General features: G+C 39.5%; 1 protein-coding gene across 4 annotated transcripts in view; it reads right to left on the reverse strand.

Annotated features, from left to right (window-relative positions):
* birc6 (baculoviral IAP repeat containing 6) overlaps positions 1 to 17,763 on the reverse strand; it is a 210,306-nt gene that overhangs the window by 99,724 nt on the left and 92,819 nt on the right. For 3 of the 4 annotated variants that reach the window (XM_062058987.1, XM_062058988.1, XM_062058985.1), the window contains exons 31-43: positions 13,197 to 13,333; positions 12,891 to 13,028; positions 12,618 to 12,748; positions 10,318 to 10,449; positions 10,010 to 10,225; positions 9,720 to 9,903; positions 8,472 to 8,645; positions 7,147 to 7,280; positions 6,909 to 7,062; positions 6,405 to 6,521; positions 1,141 to 1,301; positions 924 to 1,050; positions 678 to 788 (exon numbers count right to left, since the gene is read on the reverse strand). In XM_062058987.1, coding sequence (XP_061914971.1) covers positions 678 to 788; positions 924 to 1,050; positions 1,141 to 1,301; positions 6,405 to 6,521; positions 6,909 to 7,062; positions 7,147 to 7,280; positions 8,472 to 8,645; positions 9,720 to 9,903; positions 10,010 to 10,225; positions 10,318 to 10,449; positions 12,618 to 12,748; positions 12,891 to 13,028; positions 13,197 to 13,333 — 1,916 coding nt within the window. The remainder of the gene's footprint in view (positions 1 to 677; positions 789 to 923; positions 1,051 to 1,140; positions 1,302 to 6,404; positions 6,522 to 6,908; positions 7,063 to 7,146; positions 7,281 to 8,471; positions 8,646 to 9,719; positions 9,904 to 10,009; positions 10,226 to 10,317; positions 10,450 to 12,617; positions 12,749 to 12,890; positions 13,029 to 13,196; positions 13,334 to 17,763) is intronic. The other variant, XM_062058986.1, reaches the window with a different exon arrangement.

Consider the following 17,763-nt stretch of genomic DNA (forward strand, 5'->3'; position numbering starts at 1 on the left):
TTTTGTCAATAAATAACAGTGAACATATTCGACAACATCTCTTTCAGTACTAAGTAAGCAAACAAAAGTTCCTAATATGGCTACTGATGTATGCATTAACATGTCATTTCTGAATGTATTATTTAGTCAAAATTATGACGGAAAAGCTGTAGAAAATTGATTGTTTATCTACTTGTGAATTTACTGTTAATATCTGCTTACTTTCTGTTTTAACATGTTCTATCTACACTTCTGTTAAAATGTAATAAGCACTTATTCGTCTGTTTGAATACTTTACATACGTTTTGGGTGATAATACAAATTTCAGTATTATTCATACCAAGTAGTTACAGCGTCATACAAAAGTTATAGCTGATGTCTATGTAGAGCCAACCACGGCATTTGTTTACATTGAGGAGCTCTAGCTTGCTGTAAGCGGTTAGCTATTGTATCCTCCTACATTGTGTAGTGAAGCATGTTTAGTGGTGTCAAAAAAAAGTTTTTTGAATGAATCACAATTCTTATTTGTACCGATTCTTAATCGATTTTAAAAATTAAAAAAAAGAATGAAAATTTACCGTACAACCCTATAATGGACTTAAACATTTCCATGCAAAAGAAAAGGCTTCACCAAGGGACAATCTGAGCCCTTAGTACGACATTCTAGATGCTAAAAGAAGTAAGAGTACAATACTGACCATGGCAGGGCATGTTGGTCATAAGGGTCAATGAATGCAGCACCAGGCACCATGTTCTCAGAGAGGTGTTTGGGTACCACGCCAGCACAGAGAGGAAACTGCTAATGGATGCTGGACACACACACACACAAACACACACGCATCAGCACACACACATACACATACAAACACTAGATTACTCTACTATCATGTGCGCAAACTACTAGCAGCTCAAATTCACAGGCCATGACAGTGTGCATTTCTGACCTTGGTTAAGTGGAATGGTGGGGACTCGGCTTGAATTAAACAAAAAGATGTCGGATCCATTATCTTCACTGCCACTTGAGCTTGTGTTGAGACTGAGCGTAATCCACAATTGCAGGAGGGACTCCAACTGAGAGAAGACATGTTTGGATGTGATCACAACTGCACTTCTTGAAATATTCTAAAAAGAGCATTTGGAGAGTGAAAACAGAGTGCTAACCTGAACATGGTGGACTTGCAGCATGGAGAAGAGTTTGTTAAAGCAAGCACTCAGCATGGGAATGGAAGAGGGTTGAACTATTAGGGTGCTGCCAGGAGGAGATGCACTGCCATGGAGAGCCCTCAAAAGAGAGTCGTCTGTGCCGTTGTTGGTCTGGCAGGCTAGAAAAGAAGGCAGGACATAGGATTCATTATTAGACTGCAATATGACTGCTAAAGACCAACTCCTAGAAGAATCAAACATTGCATTTTAGTGTGTGTGTGCGTGCGTGCATATATATATATATAGACTTATATATTAGGGCTGTCAAGGTTTACGCGATAATAAGGAGTTAACTATAAATTTCAATTACGGCACAATTTTTTTTTATCGGCCGATTAACACGAACACTTCCTTTTTGACCCTCGGGCCGTGCCGTAGTGGGGGAACTTGGCTGCAGTTCACTGGCTACTGATCAATCTGCGCTTATTAGTGATTCCCAGAGCCCAGAAAGTATGCAGGTACTCTGGAATGCCCTACCGGTAACAGTTAGAGATGATACATCAGTAGAAGCATTTAAGTCCCATCTTAAAACTCATTTGTATACTCAAACCTTTAAATAGACCCTTTTTTAGACCAGTTGATCTGCCGTTTCTCTTTTCTGCTCTGCCTCCCTCTCCTGCGTGGAGAGGTTATCAGGTGATCAAGGATCAACCTAAAGGTTGATCCGTGATTGCGGGGGAGGCGCAACCTGTCGGACCTGGGGTGGACCACTCCTCTTTCCATCAGTTGGTGACGTCTCTGCGCTGCTGACTTGTCTCCATTCAAAAAATGGCCTCCAAATGGACTGGTCTTTCACATTTTGAAGTTGATCCGCAGCTAATGACGCTTTTTGCAAAATGAGGGTAATAAGTAATTTTTTTGGTCTTTCTGCGTATCTTTTTTACTTTTATTGTGCCGTCGGGTGCGTGTTAAGAGTTCCTACTGGTCACGAAACACTGCAGTAATGTAGTAGCAGAGTGTGTCAAATACGGCCGCAAAATTATACTTTCACGAAATGAAAGCGTGTTTTTTTTTTGCTTTTTTGCGTTCATTAGCTGGAATATGTTTGGAAGATGAAATGTATTATTTTCCTTTTTACATCAGAAAAACTAAGGTCAAAACGACAGCAAATTGCATGCATCCGGGCCTAGCTGCACACGTTCTTGGTAGCAGTCATGGGGTCTGTTGTTTAGTTGACCATACTCTCTTTATACACGACTATGCTACTGCGGCACTATTATCGCCCGCTTGTTCCTTACACATATTTCTATCTTTGTGAAATTTTTGATGATGAATGGGAGTATTGGGTGGGATGCAACTTGACTGCATTGGTGCCAATATCGCCCACTTGTAGTGAAAAATTGCAACAGTCATAACTTCCTTCCACATCCTCCTGAAGTTTTTGGTGATGAGTCGGGGTGTCTGATGGGATGCAACTGCATGTTAATTTCGGCACCATTATCGCCACCTTGTGGTGGAAAATAATAATAGTCATAACTTTCTTGGACATGCTTCGTTCTTCCTGAAGTTGTTTGGTGATGAGTATTTCTGTGTGGAGTTTGTATGTTCTCCCCGTGACTGCGTGGGTTCCCTCCAGGTACTCAGGCTTAACTCCCACCTCCAAAGACATGCACCTGGGGATAGGTTGATTGGCAACACTAAATGGTCCCTAGTGTGTGAATGTGAGTGTGAATGTTGTCTGTCTATCTGTGTTGGCCCTGTGATGAGGTGGCGACTTGTCCAGGGTGTACCCCGCCTTCTAAATTTGGCACCATTATCGCCACCTTGTGAAGAAAAATTGCATCAGTCATAATTTCCTTCCACATGCTCCCATCTTCCTGAAATTTTTGGTGGTGGATCAGGGCATCGGGAAGTAAGTGACCCCAAGTGTCGTGCGCACCGGCAGACTCGTGTAAACCCTGCGGTTCAATGGGAGAGAGGGCCAGTCTAACGCTACTCGCAGCTTTAATCTCTCTATTGTAGCTTGTAGCTTTAATGGACGCTACACTGGTCTATAAATAGCTAAGCTACACCAATCGGTACTGGTTCAAAAAGTAGCAACGCTACCGTCACGCTACTTGGAAATGAAATCAAACTACGTAAACATTTTTAGGACTCAATTAAAACAAGTTTTTTAGGTCATCTTTGAGCTTACTTGTACCTAAACATCAGCAGCCAAGAAGAGCTTTCGTAACCTGTAAGCCATTTTTTAAATGTTTTATTATAATTTATATACCAAATAATATATTGCGAGAATCTTTTTGAATCAGGAATTGTGTTGAATTGATTCTGGATCGAATCGCCGCCCCAAGAATCAGTGTAATGACAGATGACAAGATGGCGGCGTATGGGTATGCTGCGGCTCACTAATGCTCTTGGGAGTGTAGAGCGATTTGGCAAAAAACACCCGTCATTTCTGTCAATTTCATGGCTGGCTCAAAGCGTGAAAACTCTGTGATCACATACGACCGACAGACAATTCTGGATGTGGATGGATCGGGTCGTTATAGACTGAAAGATGCATGTACGGTGGACCTCCTCGCTAGCATGGGAATACTTCGTGGGCTACATCGAGCGGCGTTTGTAGCAGCGGAGTCAAGTGCTAGCGGTGACCGCCAATGGAGACGACATAAGCGGTGCGAGCGGAAGCAGAAGCGGGGATGCCGAGCGGGGCTAACAACAAAGAGAAAAGCTAACCAAAGAAGCGTGGAGTCTCCGGGTAAGAAGCCATTTAAACTAGAACTAGCCGGCGTCAGGCTGGATAATCCCTGCACACATAGCAATTCTCTTAGAATAAAACACAACTCACATAATGTTTTTTCTTTTGTGACCGTGTCAGAGGCAGACATACATTGTACTGAGGTAGCTAACTATGATGCGTTCAGTTTATCGCAACATCAAGCAAACAATCTGAATATCCCCGTCGTATCAATTCCTAGATATGGTCGAAACTATTTAAAGTGCAATACGCATAATAAACGCAACATTATTAATATTCCTACTTCGGATAATTTCAATAAACAATCCTCAAAACAGCCCACTACCTATAATATGGGCTTTTTAAACATAAGATCATTATCTTCCAAAACGTTATTAGTTAATGAAGTCATTAGAGACAACAAACTTGACGTCGTTGGTCTCGCCGAGACCTGGCTCAAACCAGACGATTTTTTTGCGCTAAATGAGGCATCTCCTCCTAACTATACCAATACACATGTTGCCCGACCTCTTAAAAGGGGAGGGGGTGTCGCACTAATATACAATGAAAACTATAATCTTACACCTAACCTAAATAATAAATATAACTCGTTTGAGGTGCTCACTTTGAGGTTTGTCACACCGCTGCCTCTCCACCTGGCTGTTATCTACCGCCCCCCTGGGCCCTATTCGGACTTCATCAGTGAATTCTCAGAGTTTGTTGCTGATCTAGTGATGCACGCCGACAATATAATCATAATGGGGGACTTTAATATCCATATGAATACCCCATCGGACCCTCCATGCGTGGCGCTCCAGACTATAATTGATAGCTGTGGTCTTACACAAATAATAAATGAACCCACGCATCGCAACGGTAATACGATAGATCTAGTGCTTGTCAGGGGTGTCACCACCTCTAAAGTTACGATACTCCCGTACACTAAAGTAATGTCCGATCATTACCTTATAAAATTCGAAGTTCTGACTCATTGTCAACAAACTAATAATAATAATAATAATAACTACTATAGCAGCCGCAACATTAATGCTGCCACAACGACGACTCTTACTGACCTACTGCCTTCGGTAATGGCACCATTCCCAAATTATGTGGGCTCTATTGATAACCTCACTAACAACTTTAATGACGCCCTGCGCGACACCATTGATAGTGTAGCACCGCTAAAGCTAAAAAGGGCCCCTAAAAGGCGTACCCCATGGTTTACAGAAGAAACTAAAGCCCAGAAATTATCATGTAGAAAGCTGGAACGCAAATGGCGTGCGACTAAACTTGAGGTTTTCCATCAAGCATGGTGTGATAGTTTAATAACTTATAAACGCATGCTTACCTCAGCTAAAGCTAAATATTACTCAAATCTCATCCACCTCAACAAAAATGATCCTAAATTTCTGTTTAGTACAGTAGCATCGCTAACCCAAAAAGGGACTCCTCCGAGTAGCTCCACCCACTCAGCAGATGACTTTATGAATTTCTTTAATAAGAAAATTGAAGTCATTAGAAAAGAGATTAAAGACAATGCATCTCAGCTACAACTGGGTTCTATTAACACAAATACGACTGTATATACGACGGATACCGCCCTCCAAAATAGTTTCTCTCTCTTTGATGAAATAACATTGGAGGAATTGGGGGGTTACCCACATATGCGGTCCTCTCCAAGGTTTCTCATAGTCATTCACATTGACGTCCCACTGGGGTGAGTTTTCCTTGCCCTTATGTGGGCTCTGTACCGAGGATGTCGTTGTGGCTTGTACAGCCCTTTGAGACACTTGTGATTTAGGGCTATATAAATAAACATTGATTGATTGATTGATGTTATAAGATTCACATCCCTTTAACATGGGGAACTGCACTTTTTTGGGAAATTGTGCTCATTGTTCACTATCATTATGACCGACAAGCATAGCATATGGGAGGTCGCTTCCCTACGCCTTGGAAGTTAATTGTAGATCATAAATCATGCCTCTCACCAGGACAGGAAAAAGCTAATAAGTACGTATTCCGACAGTTTGGTCCACTTTGACATCAAATTTAGATCCAGGAATGGTGAGAACGACACAAAAATTTGCTTGGCCGTTAAATGTCTTTCTCTAAAGAAATAAATGTTGAATAAATTAATATTAAACTAAACTAAGAAGTCAGGATGATGGTGTGTTGCTAAATGTTTATATACTACATTACCTAAAAGGCTTATCACCATGGACAGTAACAGAAAGTAGATCTGAGTCAAGCGTGAGGACAAAAATTGTCAATTTGAGCAATAAAGACACACAAGTGTGTATCCGAAATGTAATGTTTTGAGGAGCGATTGTGTTACAGCTGGCTTTGTTCTGCACGTGTTGCTGTCGATTTATCAACCCCACCCACTTGCTATCGAAAAGCTAGGAGAAGCATTGTAGTTGTTGCCTCTTCTTCTGTTCAGGCAGTGTTGGTTCAGTCCCACTCAGCGCTGGTATGAGAGTGGATGTGTGTTTGTCTAGCTGTGTCCTGTCACTAATATGTAATTTGGTGATGTGGTTACCTGCGGATGAACCTGACGTAAGCGCCTGTAGGATGGAATCGGCTTGGAATGTTGCCATCATTTTCAGCATCAATTCAGCCTGCTGCTCCAAGCCCACCTCGAGACGAGCATCCAGTGCTGAGGACACCGAGTGGGTCAAACACAAATTCCGAGGTATCTTACATATAAACATTAATAGTAGAAAAGTTAAAGTTAAGTTAAAGTTAAAGTACCAATGATTGTCACACACACATTAGGTGTGGTGAAATTTGTCCTCTCCTTGTTCACCCCCTGGGAGGTGAGGGGAGCAGTGAGCAGCAGCGATGGCCGTGCCCGGGAATCATTTTAGTGATTTAACCCCCAATTCCAACCCTTAATGCTGAGTGCCAAGCAGGGAGGTAATGGGTCCCATTTTTATAGTCTTTGGTATGACTCGGCCGGGGTTTGAACTCACAACCTACCGATTTCAGGGCGGACACTATAACCACTAAGCAGGTTTAAAAAATTTTTTTTTAATCTGCTCACCTTGGGAAACTGAAACTGTAAGACTTTGTGACCCAGGCTTCTCAACTGCAACGGGTGGTTTGGAGACTGGAATACCAACCCCTCCAATATATGGAGTGTACCCATATGTGCCATAATCAGAACCCCAGTAGTCGTACCAGGTGCTGCTTATAGGCTGTAAGAACAAATATTGTGACGATATGACAAAAAGCCTGAATATCATCACCACTAAGACAATAAACACAAAACCAAAACATACCTTGAACACTTTAGCAGCAAGTGGATCCTTTTCCAAATCAATATCTAAAGGATCAATATCAACATCCATCAGGTCTTGTAACAAGTCAAAGTCTATGTCTTTATCTTTTTCCAAAGATGACAGAGGTGGAGGCCCTGGGAAGAATGGAAAAAGCTTCAATATTGGTTATGCTAACACAGCAGTGAATTATGCAAACAAGTGTGTTTCATATTGTTTTATAGTCCATTAGACCTGAGTTGTCTGACTGGGCTTCTAATTCCGAAGTCATAAGGTCATCACGCAGAACATTCAGCCACTAAAGTGTCTTTTCTGCTCAACAATGCAAGTAAATAATAATTAGGGGTGTCCTGATCCAATTTCGGCTATAAGTCTGACATCAGCCAAAAATAAAAACAGGTATTGGATTATAGCAACCTGCATCTAAAACATCCGATACAAGAACAGCAATACAAGTCTCTTCCTGTTAGCTTACCATAGAGATAACAGGTTGTCTTAATTTGAAAGTCTTTAAAGAGTTTTACTTATAAACACTGTAAAACCGAACATAAAGATATAAAGTCTGTGTCAATATACTGTAATTTAAAGGGGATACATAATGTCTATGTGACATTCAAACATAAAAGAAATGCAGTAAAACAACCGCAATGCTAATTTACATTAGATATGCCATATACTGTACATCCTAATTAGTATTACCAATTTTACAGAACATTTCAAGACCTTCAAATTTGATTATCAAAACTAAAATTAAGATGCATGTTAAAATCAAACAGATAAGTACAATACCGGTACTAACAACAATCCAATATTAGCAAAAAACACGACAACTACGAGAGAGCACTGTAACGTGGCAGCCACCCGCGCCGCCATCTTGGTATGAAAACAAGAGGGAGAAAATTAAAGAACACGAAGGAATAGAAGACATTAAAGTATCACAGCACTGATGCAACCAGCTGCCACTTCAGGGGAGCCATTTCTACACACAACTAACTACAAAACTAAAACAAAAAGCTAAAAACACTTGGCCAATTGTCAATATCTATATTGTATCAGAAGTGTAACAGTTGTATCGGGACACCCCTAATAATATTAATGATGATAATAATAATTATAGAATTTCACCAAATTGAAGGCGCTGTACCAAAAATAATCTATATATGAATACCAGTACCGTCACACTCTAGAGTATGAAAAACACATATACTGTATTTGAACCTGTGTGTTTAACATTAACTAGGACAGCGTTAACATCTAGGAAACTATGATAATATTGGGAGTGTGTGGCACGTGTCCACTTTTAAACACTGTGACAGTCCTAAAAGTACCTGCAATGATGTCGGGCACCAGGGCCTCGTCAATGCTCTCCACTAAGGGGATCTGTGTTGGCTGAGGCAAGGGGTCATCTGTATCGACACCGACCGACGAGGACGATGCTCCGGCCTCCTCAGCAACAGAAACTTCATCCATAACGTCAAGAGAACCTGGAGTCAGCAGTTCACCTGAAACAACACTCAGTGTTATTTTGAATTACAGTCATTGGTTTTCTGTTTCACAAACACAAAATACAATGACACAAATGAGCTAAAAATAGCCACTTCCTAACATCTTGTGTCATATATCATTATTGATATATGACTGACTATTGTGTCTGTATATCAATCCTGATATATGACACAAGATGTTAAAAAGTGGCTATTTTTAGCTCATTTGTCTCATTGTATTTTGTGTCTGTAAAACACAAAACCAATTAGCCGCATTGCAAATGTGGGTACACATATATGCCTTATTTTTATTGTAGTTATAGTTATATTTGTATGTACATTTTATACTTATTAATTTCAATATTGTTTCTGTATTGTTAAAAAATGTACTTAAAAGTTATCCAGAGCCTGTGTAGTTCTTATTGTGCCACTAACTATTTTAGATAAGGGGAAATTTCAAATAGTGATGTCACTGTCAAAGCATGAGGGTATGGCACCACCTTATGGAATGTTCGTAATGAAAACAAAAGTCAAATTAAATTAATGTTTTCATACAGTATTTCGGAATATTTTTTTGTAACTTTGAAGTATAATGTGTGTGAATGGTGTCTATCTGTGTTGGCCCTGCAATGAGGTGGTAACTTGTCCAGGGTGTACCCTGCCTTCTGCCCGAGTGCAGCTGGGATAGGCTCTAATTCCAGCTGATATAGTATCGAATCAATATCTGTATCGGCCAATACTCAAGACTTAAGACAGCATCGTATTGAAAGTGAAAAAGTTGTATTGGGACACCATTACTTTTTAGCAAAAAAGAACTCGGTAGCTGGACCAGGACATAGATAGGTTGTTAATATAAACATGTTGCACTGTTTCATTAACTGACTGGTGGGAATGAGGGTCACATTGACGATACGACATGTCTAACTTGGACACTATTGGGTGAATCATGGGTTTGTTCTTGCAAACAAAACATTTAGCAAGTAATCTCACGTGTTAGCCTGGCTGTGGATGTGGACGTTTACAATGTAGTGTGTACAGACAGTACATGTCTCAAGTTTCAAATGAATAAGACCAAAGCGAAAAGCAACACACCTGCCAGGATGTCCTGTAGCATGCAGGTGAGGGAATACTGAGCCCAGGCACCCCCCCAGGAGATATCTCCCCGATTGAAGTCTGTTCCTACTAGCAGGAGAAGTAGGCGCTCCAACTGCTGCTCAGACACCACCTCAGACAGGTGGATTGTAGGTCTGGTGGCGTTAGCTATCCTTGCAAGGACCTGTAGTGTGTGCGCATTAAAATATAAAAAGATTCAGGGATTAGTCAACTAATTGATCATATTTCTTGCATGCCAACAGAGAAAACCAATTCATGTAAGACAGTACCTTGCAGACAAACAGCAAAAGGTCTGCGTGACAGGTAAAGTCCATGGACAGGAGAAACAGGGCTAGCTTCTGCACCACAGAGATGCAGCGCTCGTGGGACAATGTAAAAGGCAGCGGCTCAACCTCTGGTGTTTCTTTGGCTGTTGCAGACTCCGTGTCCAACGTAGAGCGGGGCCATTCAGCCGTCCGCCGCAGACGGATTAGGTCTTTAAAGTGCTTAAGAAACAAGTTATGTCAATTGTAAAATACATTAACTTTCTAAAAACATTGGTCACATTGGTTTTATTACAACGTAACAAACTTCCTACCTTGGATGTAGCTTGCTTGAGCTTTGCCTGCTCCACAAGTAGTTTGTAGGAGGAACCTTTGTTGCTTTGGATCTTCTCTTTCTCAATTTGCTCCACTAAAGCTTTTTGTTTGGCTTTCAATAGATTTAACTGCTACAGAGAAAAGGGCATCATGAATACCTCTGCTGCAGGACAACATCAAAAAAGTGCATAATATACTGCACTTCCTAATACAGTGTTTCTTTACTTAACTGCAGAGCGCACCAAACATATATTTGGTATAAAGCTCTAAGTATAACAGTTTAATATAGATCAATTGGGGCTGCTGTCAAAAATATATATCTTAGTGCTGTCAAACGATTACTTCCTAAAATATGATTAATCACACTTGAATTGGGATTAATAATAGATTACTCGCTTCCATAAATTAAATTAATTTTAAAAATAACTCAATATTTGGACACAAATACAATTTTATTGTCAGCATATCTCTTGAATGCACATCATCAATTTGTTCAAAGCTTGGCAACAGTTTTATTTAAAGTCCAGTCAGGGTGTATTCTGAAAGGAATTTTGCCAGTGAGCACAGCAGTCAGTCTCCTCACTCATCTTTGCACTGAAAAGCATTCACCTGACCACTGACCGTATAACAATCTGTGCTACCAACTTTCAGGTTATTAGGGACGTTGTTCTGGCTCCATAAGAGCCATGTTGTTGTCATTTGAATATTTAAACATGTTTAGCATCTTTTGTTTTTATTTGCAAAGAGTTTTAAAATATTTCAAAACGGGGGTTTACTTACATCACTTCCTGATCATGTGACGTCACGCAGGATCACTTCCGGTCTTGATGTAAGTAACATCAAGACCGACTACAAGCTGGCATTGTGCACAATTTTTGGCTTCTGGTGAGTACATTTATATATGTAATTGTCCAGTGTTTCCCACACATTCATTTATTTGTGGCGGCCCGCCACAAAAGAATTACGTCCGCCACAAATAAAATAAAATAAAATGTCCAGCTTCTCAGGCAAATCATATAGTTGATGTAGATGCCTATATAGGCTGTTCAGATTTACTTTACAAAAGACAAGTGTAGGATACTTCTCTTGTTGCCTTATTTGTATTTGACCACTACTGTTTTCTGTTTATTTGTTACTGACTGTGGCAGGACACCTCTGCCTCTGTTTCACTTTATGTTGCTGGTAAATAATATGGTTGTAGTAGTAGGCTAAAGTTAAATTATTTAGTATGCACTAATTAAAGGGGCAGAGCTTTAAGAGACATTTTAGCTTTTATATTTTATAAGATATATTTTTTGTAAGAACCACAATTAATAAACATATTTCAGTGAATAACTTATTGCTCAAATCTGTATATAAATATGTACATAAAGTGTTGTAATTATATTGTAAAATGGATGGATGGATGGACGTTTAAAACAAAACTGTTATTATTAATTAGTAAGTATACATTTTTTGAGCCTTTTTAGAGAAAAGCATATCATTGTAGTAAATTATGCAAAGTACTCGATGATGTCATGGTGACCACGCCCATAGCCACGCCCCCACCACCACAGGTATCCTGGCAGTTTATGGGAAACACTGTTGTCCTAATATTAATCCCTGTGATGGACATTATGCTCCCCCCCCCCAAAAATGTATGTCCAGTCTTTACTGCATCATTACAAGTCAGTGGGTAAAGTTAGTAACTTGATGTTTTTTCTGGTTAAACTATTTCTTAAGATCTTTCAAACAAGCACCTAAATGTCTCGGTGTACTCGTGTGAAAAAGCGGTGCGTAAGGTGTGAAAGAATAATAAACACACCTTGTTAACTAACTATCTTTAATAGCAGACGCCGACTGACCATCCCTCCCAACCCACAAATTTAAATCGGAGGTAAAAGAGCGGCCTTCCAAATGGTACATTGTCATGACACACAAAGTTATATAGGCCCTTTTTACTTCTTTAAACGAGGCTTGAGGTTGCTGTAGTGATCTGTGCTGGTCAATAAAACCAATACCTATTTTAGTATGAACTACAATGATTCACGGAAAAAAAAATGCTCGACTCACACATGCGTCTTCCGAAAAACCTCCACCATGTACGGATATATCCGCTGATGTAACATATTAACGACGTCAAAATTGTTGGCAAATCACAAACAGATTGTTCGGAACAAGGCTAATTTGTTTAATTAATATCTCTGTGATGGTTTGAATTCAAAATATTTATGTGTAGGCGTGTTGTATATGAAATGTGTCCTGTACACTACAGGATATCACAGGGGGATTGAGTTGTAAAGGAATGAGACACATGTACCTGCTTGTGGTGGACAAGTTGCTTGCGAATCTTGCGGGAGTAAAGTCTGTCAAGGCTGCTGCTACTGCCTTTAGCTACCCTGCTGCTGTTCTGAGACTGAAGGCTGTTGTTTATAAAGCTCCACTGAATTCCTGGGTAAGAGGAAAAAAACAACTATTTGTCTACAGTGGCTGAGGAAGCTCTTAGAACTCCACAAAGAAGTACTCTGAAATGTGTGCTGTATGTCAATTAACAAAATGAATGATATAGTGACATTTATACATGCTCATGTACCTGTAGAAGATCTTTCTCTCTCTTTGCCTCCAAGATGTTTCTTCCCACCTGAAGCTTCATCTTCTGAACTTGTCACGTAGTCCAAAAGTCTGGAAACGAGCATTACCACCCAACTGATCATTGGGATATCCAGAACACCTGCAAACACACACACGCATGCACACACAGTCAGTCAGATTAACTAATAACAATTGCATTTAAAATCAAAAGACATACAAGTCAATTCAAAATACACAAAAATTACAAACTGAAGATGTAAGAATTATTGTTAGCTACTTGTCAGCCTGCCTGTGATTGGTGAAGTACCTTCAGTCCTGTGTAGTGCAGCAGCTTGCGGTTGCTGCAACGGAGACAACAGGCTGTCCAGGAGGTTCAGGAGACCCTCCAACACGCCACTGTTGCTCAGTGATCTTTGGCCAAGGCAGGACAGCAGCATGAACACTCTGAGATAGACACAGATGGAGAAACAACATTAATAGAGTAGAATGTTCATTTTCAAACGCCATTTATTCAGGGTGTAACAATTCATTTGAAGAACGATTCGATCCGAAACGATACAGTGAGATAAAATCGATTCAGTAACTTTTTAGCAAAAAAAATCAACCAGTCTGACTGTAGAATAAATACTGGATACTAGACACTGCAGGTGAAGTTTCCTATATTCCTGTTATTTCTTGTAATGGAATTATGTATAAATTAACTATGGATACATAGAAGCAAGTAAACAACAATTAATGGCCAATGCATTCACATCTTATTTGCATAAAGTACAACCAACACTTTAGGTTGAATTATAAAGGGGAAACCTTTTCTGCTCACATTTTCAACATTCAAGCAATTTTCAATAAAAGTACAGTTGCCAACATTTTAACAGTAGATTTACCTGCTTAAAACATTTCCCCAACCATACAGTATCTGTTCTCCACCCTATCTTCGTCAATGACAGACAGTGTCCCAGGTGCGCTGAAGAATCTATGTCCGTAATCCCTGTTGATGTTGTTGGCCCCTCGCTTTCTAATTTCCATAGCCTCCTTGTTTCTGATTAAATGACGTTTCCGTGGCTGCCGTGTTGTTGTGTTGCTGTAGTCGGTGTGTCGCCGTAACTTGCTGCGCTGTCACTTCTGGTGTGGTGGTCGCGTCTTTTGTGGCTTAAAGTTGTGTTGTTGCTTTAATTAATTGGGTTGTGTCGTTTGTATTTGTTGTGGCTTTTGCAATCATGCTGTAGCTGAAAATGTTTGTGTTTTAATTTATGATATTGTCTGGTGACATTTGTGTTTGTTGTGACCTTCCTCAGCTACCATAGTTATCCATTATTCTTATTTTGATGATGCCTGAGATAAATTTATCTGTCGATAAATGGATCAATTGTTACACCCCTACAAACTATTCTTCATACATGTGATCCTTTATTTCCTGTTAATTATATATATACCTCGACAACCTATGTAGCACATGTGCAGTGCAACAAATCTCAGTAGAGGCCACTCGGACTGGCAGACTGACAACCAAAATCGATTGCTATCACATTCACTTGTGACTTTGTCCAGGAACATAAGGAGAATGGTGGATACAATATTTGGTTTTCCTACATTTTTGGTTGAGGGCAAAACATTTAGTTACAAGCATCCCCAGCGAATATCACGGTGAGTCACGTAAGATCCAACCAAAACATCAGGTCTCACTCACTAGCATTAGCATAGAAAGGAAAAAACTGAGTGTGAAGGACAGTGCTGAGAAGAAGGGGATGATATTCAGTGGATTATAGAAATGAAAAATCTAAATCTTGACAAAGCGTGTAGCTAGCTAACTTGGTGAAGCAGTTGGCGTATAGCACTGCTCGTTTGCACCACACTGAAGCAGAATGAGTCGATAATGCCAGCCAAGAACGTTAAAATAATATCTAAACGGCAAACATTTATCCATGAAAATATGTTAAAGCTGCTGATGGTGTGTTTGGCGGTAAAACAGCTGTAAGAAGATACTGTAGACTGCTGTAGTAGTTTAGACAATTGTATTGTATTTCATACAATATTTATATAAGTGTTTAAAGGCATGTTAAATGTTAAAGGCCTACTGAAACACACTACTACCGACCACGCAGTCTGATATCTATATATCAATGATGAAATCTTAACATTGCAACACATGCCAATACGGCCGGGTTAACTTATAAAGTGCAATTTTAAATTTCCCGCTAAATTTCCGGTTGAAAACGTCTATGTATGATGACGTATGCGCGTGACATCAGTAGTTAAACGGAAGTATTCGGACACCATTGAATCCAATACAAAAAGCTCAGTTTTCATCTCAAAATTCCACAGTATTCTGGACATCTGTGTTGGTGAATCTTTTGCAATTTGTTTAATGAACAATGAAGACTGCAAAGAAGAAAGTTGTAGGTGGGATCGGTGTATTAGCGGCTGGCTGTAGCAACACAACCAGGAAGACTTTGACTTGGATAGCAGACGCGCTATCCGACGCTAGCCGCCGACCGCACGGATGATCGGGTGAAGTCCTTCGTCCTTCCGTCGATCGCTGGAACGCAGGTGAGCACGGGTGTTGATGAGCAGATGAGGGCTGGCTGGCGTAGGTGGATAGCTAATGTTTTTAGCATAGCTCTGTGAGGTCCCGTTGCTAAGTTAGCTTCAATGGCGTCATTAGCAACAGCATTGTTAAGCTTCACCAGGCTGGAAAGCATTAACCGTGTATTTACAGGTCCATGGTTTAATAGTATTGTTGATTTTCTGTCTATCCTTCCAGTCAGGGGTTTATTTCTTTTGTTTCTATCTGCAGTTAAGCCCGATGCTATCACGTTAGCTCCGTAGCTAAAGTGCTTCGCCGATGTACTGTCGTGGAGATAAAAGTCACTGTGAATGTCCATTTCGCGTTATCGACTCTCATTTTCAAGAGGATATAGTATCCGAGGTGGTTTAAAATACAAATCCGTGATCCACAATAGAAAAAGGAGAGAGTGTGGAATCCAATGAGCCAGCTTGAACCTAAGTTAAGGTCAGAGCGAAAAAAGATACGTCCTGCACTGCACTCTAGTCCTTCACTCTCACGTTCCTCATCCACAAATCTTTCATCCTGGCTCAAATTAATGGGGTAATCGTCACTTTCTCGGTCCGAATCGCTCTCGCTGCATTGAAAACAATGGGGAAATGTGAGGAGCCTTCAACCTTTGACGTCACGCTACTTCCGGTACAGGCAAGGCTTTTTTTTATCAGCGACCAAAAGTTGCAACTTTATCGTCGATGTTCTCTACTAAATCCTTTCAGCAAAAATATGGCAATATCGCGAAATGATCAAGTATGACACATAGAATGGAACGGTTATCCCCGTTTAAATAAAAAAATATCATTTCAGTAGGCCTTTAAAATTGTGACTTTTTGGGGGGTGGGGGACAAGCACCGATTACATTGATTTCAATTAGGGCTGGGTTGACTACTTAATTTTTTATATTGATGTATTTGTATTTGTATTATTTCAATGTCAAAAAACCAACAGTAAAAGTAGCAGGTAAACCTACAGTTGATTCAACCTGAAGAGATGTTGGTTGCACTTTATTGTTGATATTAACAATAGCAGGTAAATCTACCGATTACAATTTTGGCTTGACCTACTTATATTGAAAATGAGAGCAGAAAGTGTTTCCTTTTGTTCCTTCAACCTTAAGTGTTGGTTATTTAAATATGACTTAATCAAACAAGATGTTAATGCCTTAGCCATTATTTGTTGTTTACTTTCTCGTTTGTTTTCATATTCCATTTCATAATCTATTCCGTGACAAGAAATAACAGTAATATAGGAAACTTCAGCTGCAGTGTCCAGTATCCAGTATTTATTTCACAGTCACACTGGTTGACTAATTTTGCAAAAAAGTTACTGAATCGATTTCAACTCATTGGACTGTTTCGTATGGTATCGTTCTAAACAAATAATATCGTCCCTGAATTATATCGGCAACCACAAATTCTGAATCGACTCAAATTGTTAAAAGGAATCGTTATAACCCTAAATATGATCAATATATCGGTATTTCTTTTAAGCAGATATTGAAAACAAAAAAAATAGTTCATATCAATATATATTGGAATTTGGAGCTCACTAATTGCTTCTTTTTCCTTTTGTGTTACAAAAGAAAGCAAAGGTATGTGCTATTATAAAAGCGGTGTCCCATCACATTGCTGAAGATATGCTCCCAGTTGCAAACGTAGAAAAGAAAACAGACTTAAAAAGCTGCTGAAAATAATTGACACACTATAATTGACTACACTTCCCAGTTGCAACTGTTGAGCTGCAGTGGCAGTATTGTCACCTCCCACAGAACATCTCTATTGCAGTTAACATGTTGGTGTTCCTGGTCAAAATCTTGGGAGGGAACAAGGACGTGCATATGTTTTGTAGAAATGTTGACCTAAAAAAACTACTACTGTGAAAGGTCAATTATATTTAAGTTGCTGACAACATTTAAAAGAAATCCTCTTAAACTAACCACTTTATTTATTTTTGTATTCTTTTGTGTTTTGGTTATTAGCTGAGGAGTTAAGTATAGCTAAATGTTTGCTTTAAAGAAAATTAAAGATTATATTTAGTTTGAAAATAGATTTTGTCTTTATATTTTTTTAATGTGCATTTACACTTAAACATTTTAATGAAGTTACTCATGTTAAGTATATGTTTCAATAAACCAACTTGACACCTATATTTGGCTTTGAGTTTGTCTAAACTAATTTTACGGAAAAAATATTGGAGTATATATCTGTATTCAGCCAAAATATATCGGGATATGCGTTTTGTTCCATATCGTCCAGCTCTAGACAAGACTCCTTTGGATCTCACGTCAACAAAATACTGAACAAGAAAAGAAGGC

Source organism: Entelurus aequoreus, linkage group LG09 (genome assembly GCF_033978785.1).
Source record: "Entelurus aequoreus isolate RoL-2023_Sb linkage group LG09, RoL_Eaeq_v1.1, whole genome shotgun sequence".
Lineage (NCBI taxonomy): Eukaryota > Metazoa > Chordata > Actinopteri > Syngnathiformes > Syngnathidae > Entelurus > Entelurus aequoreus.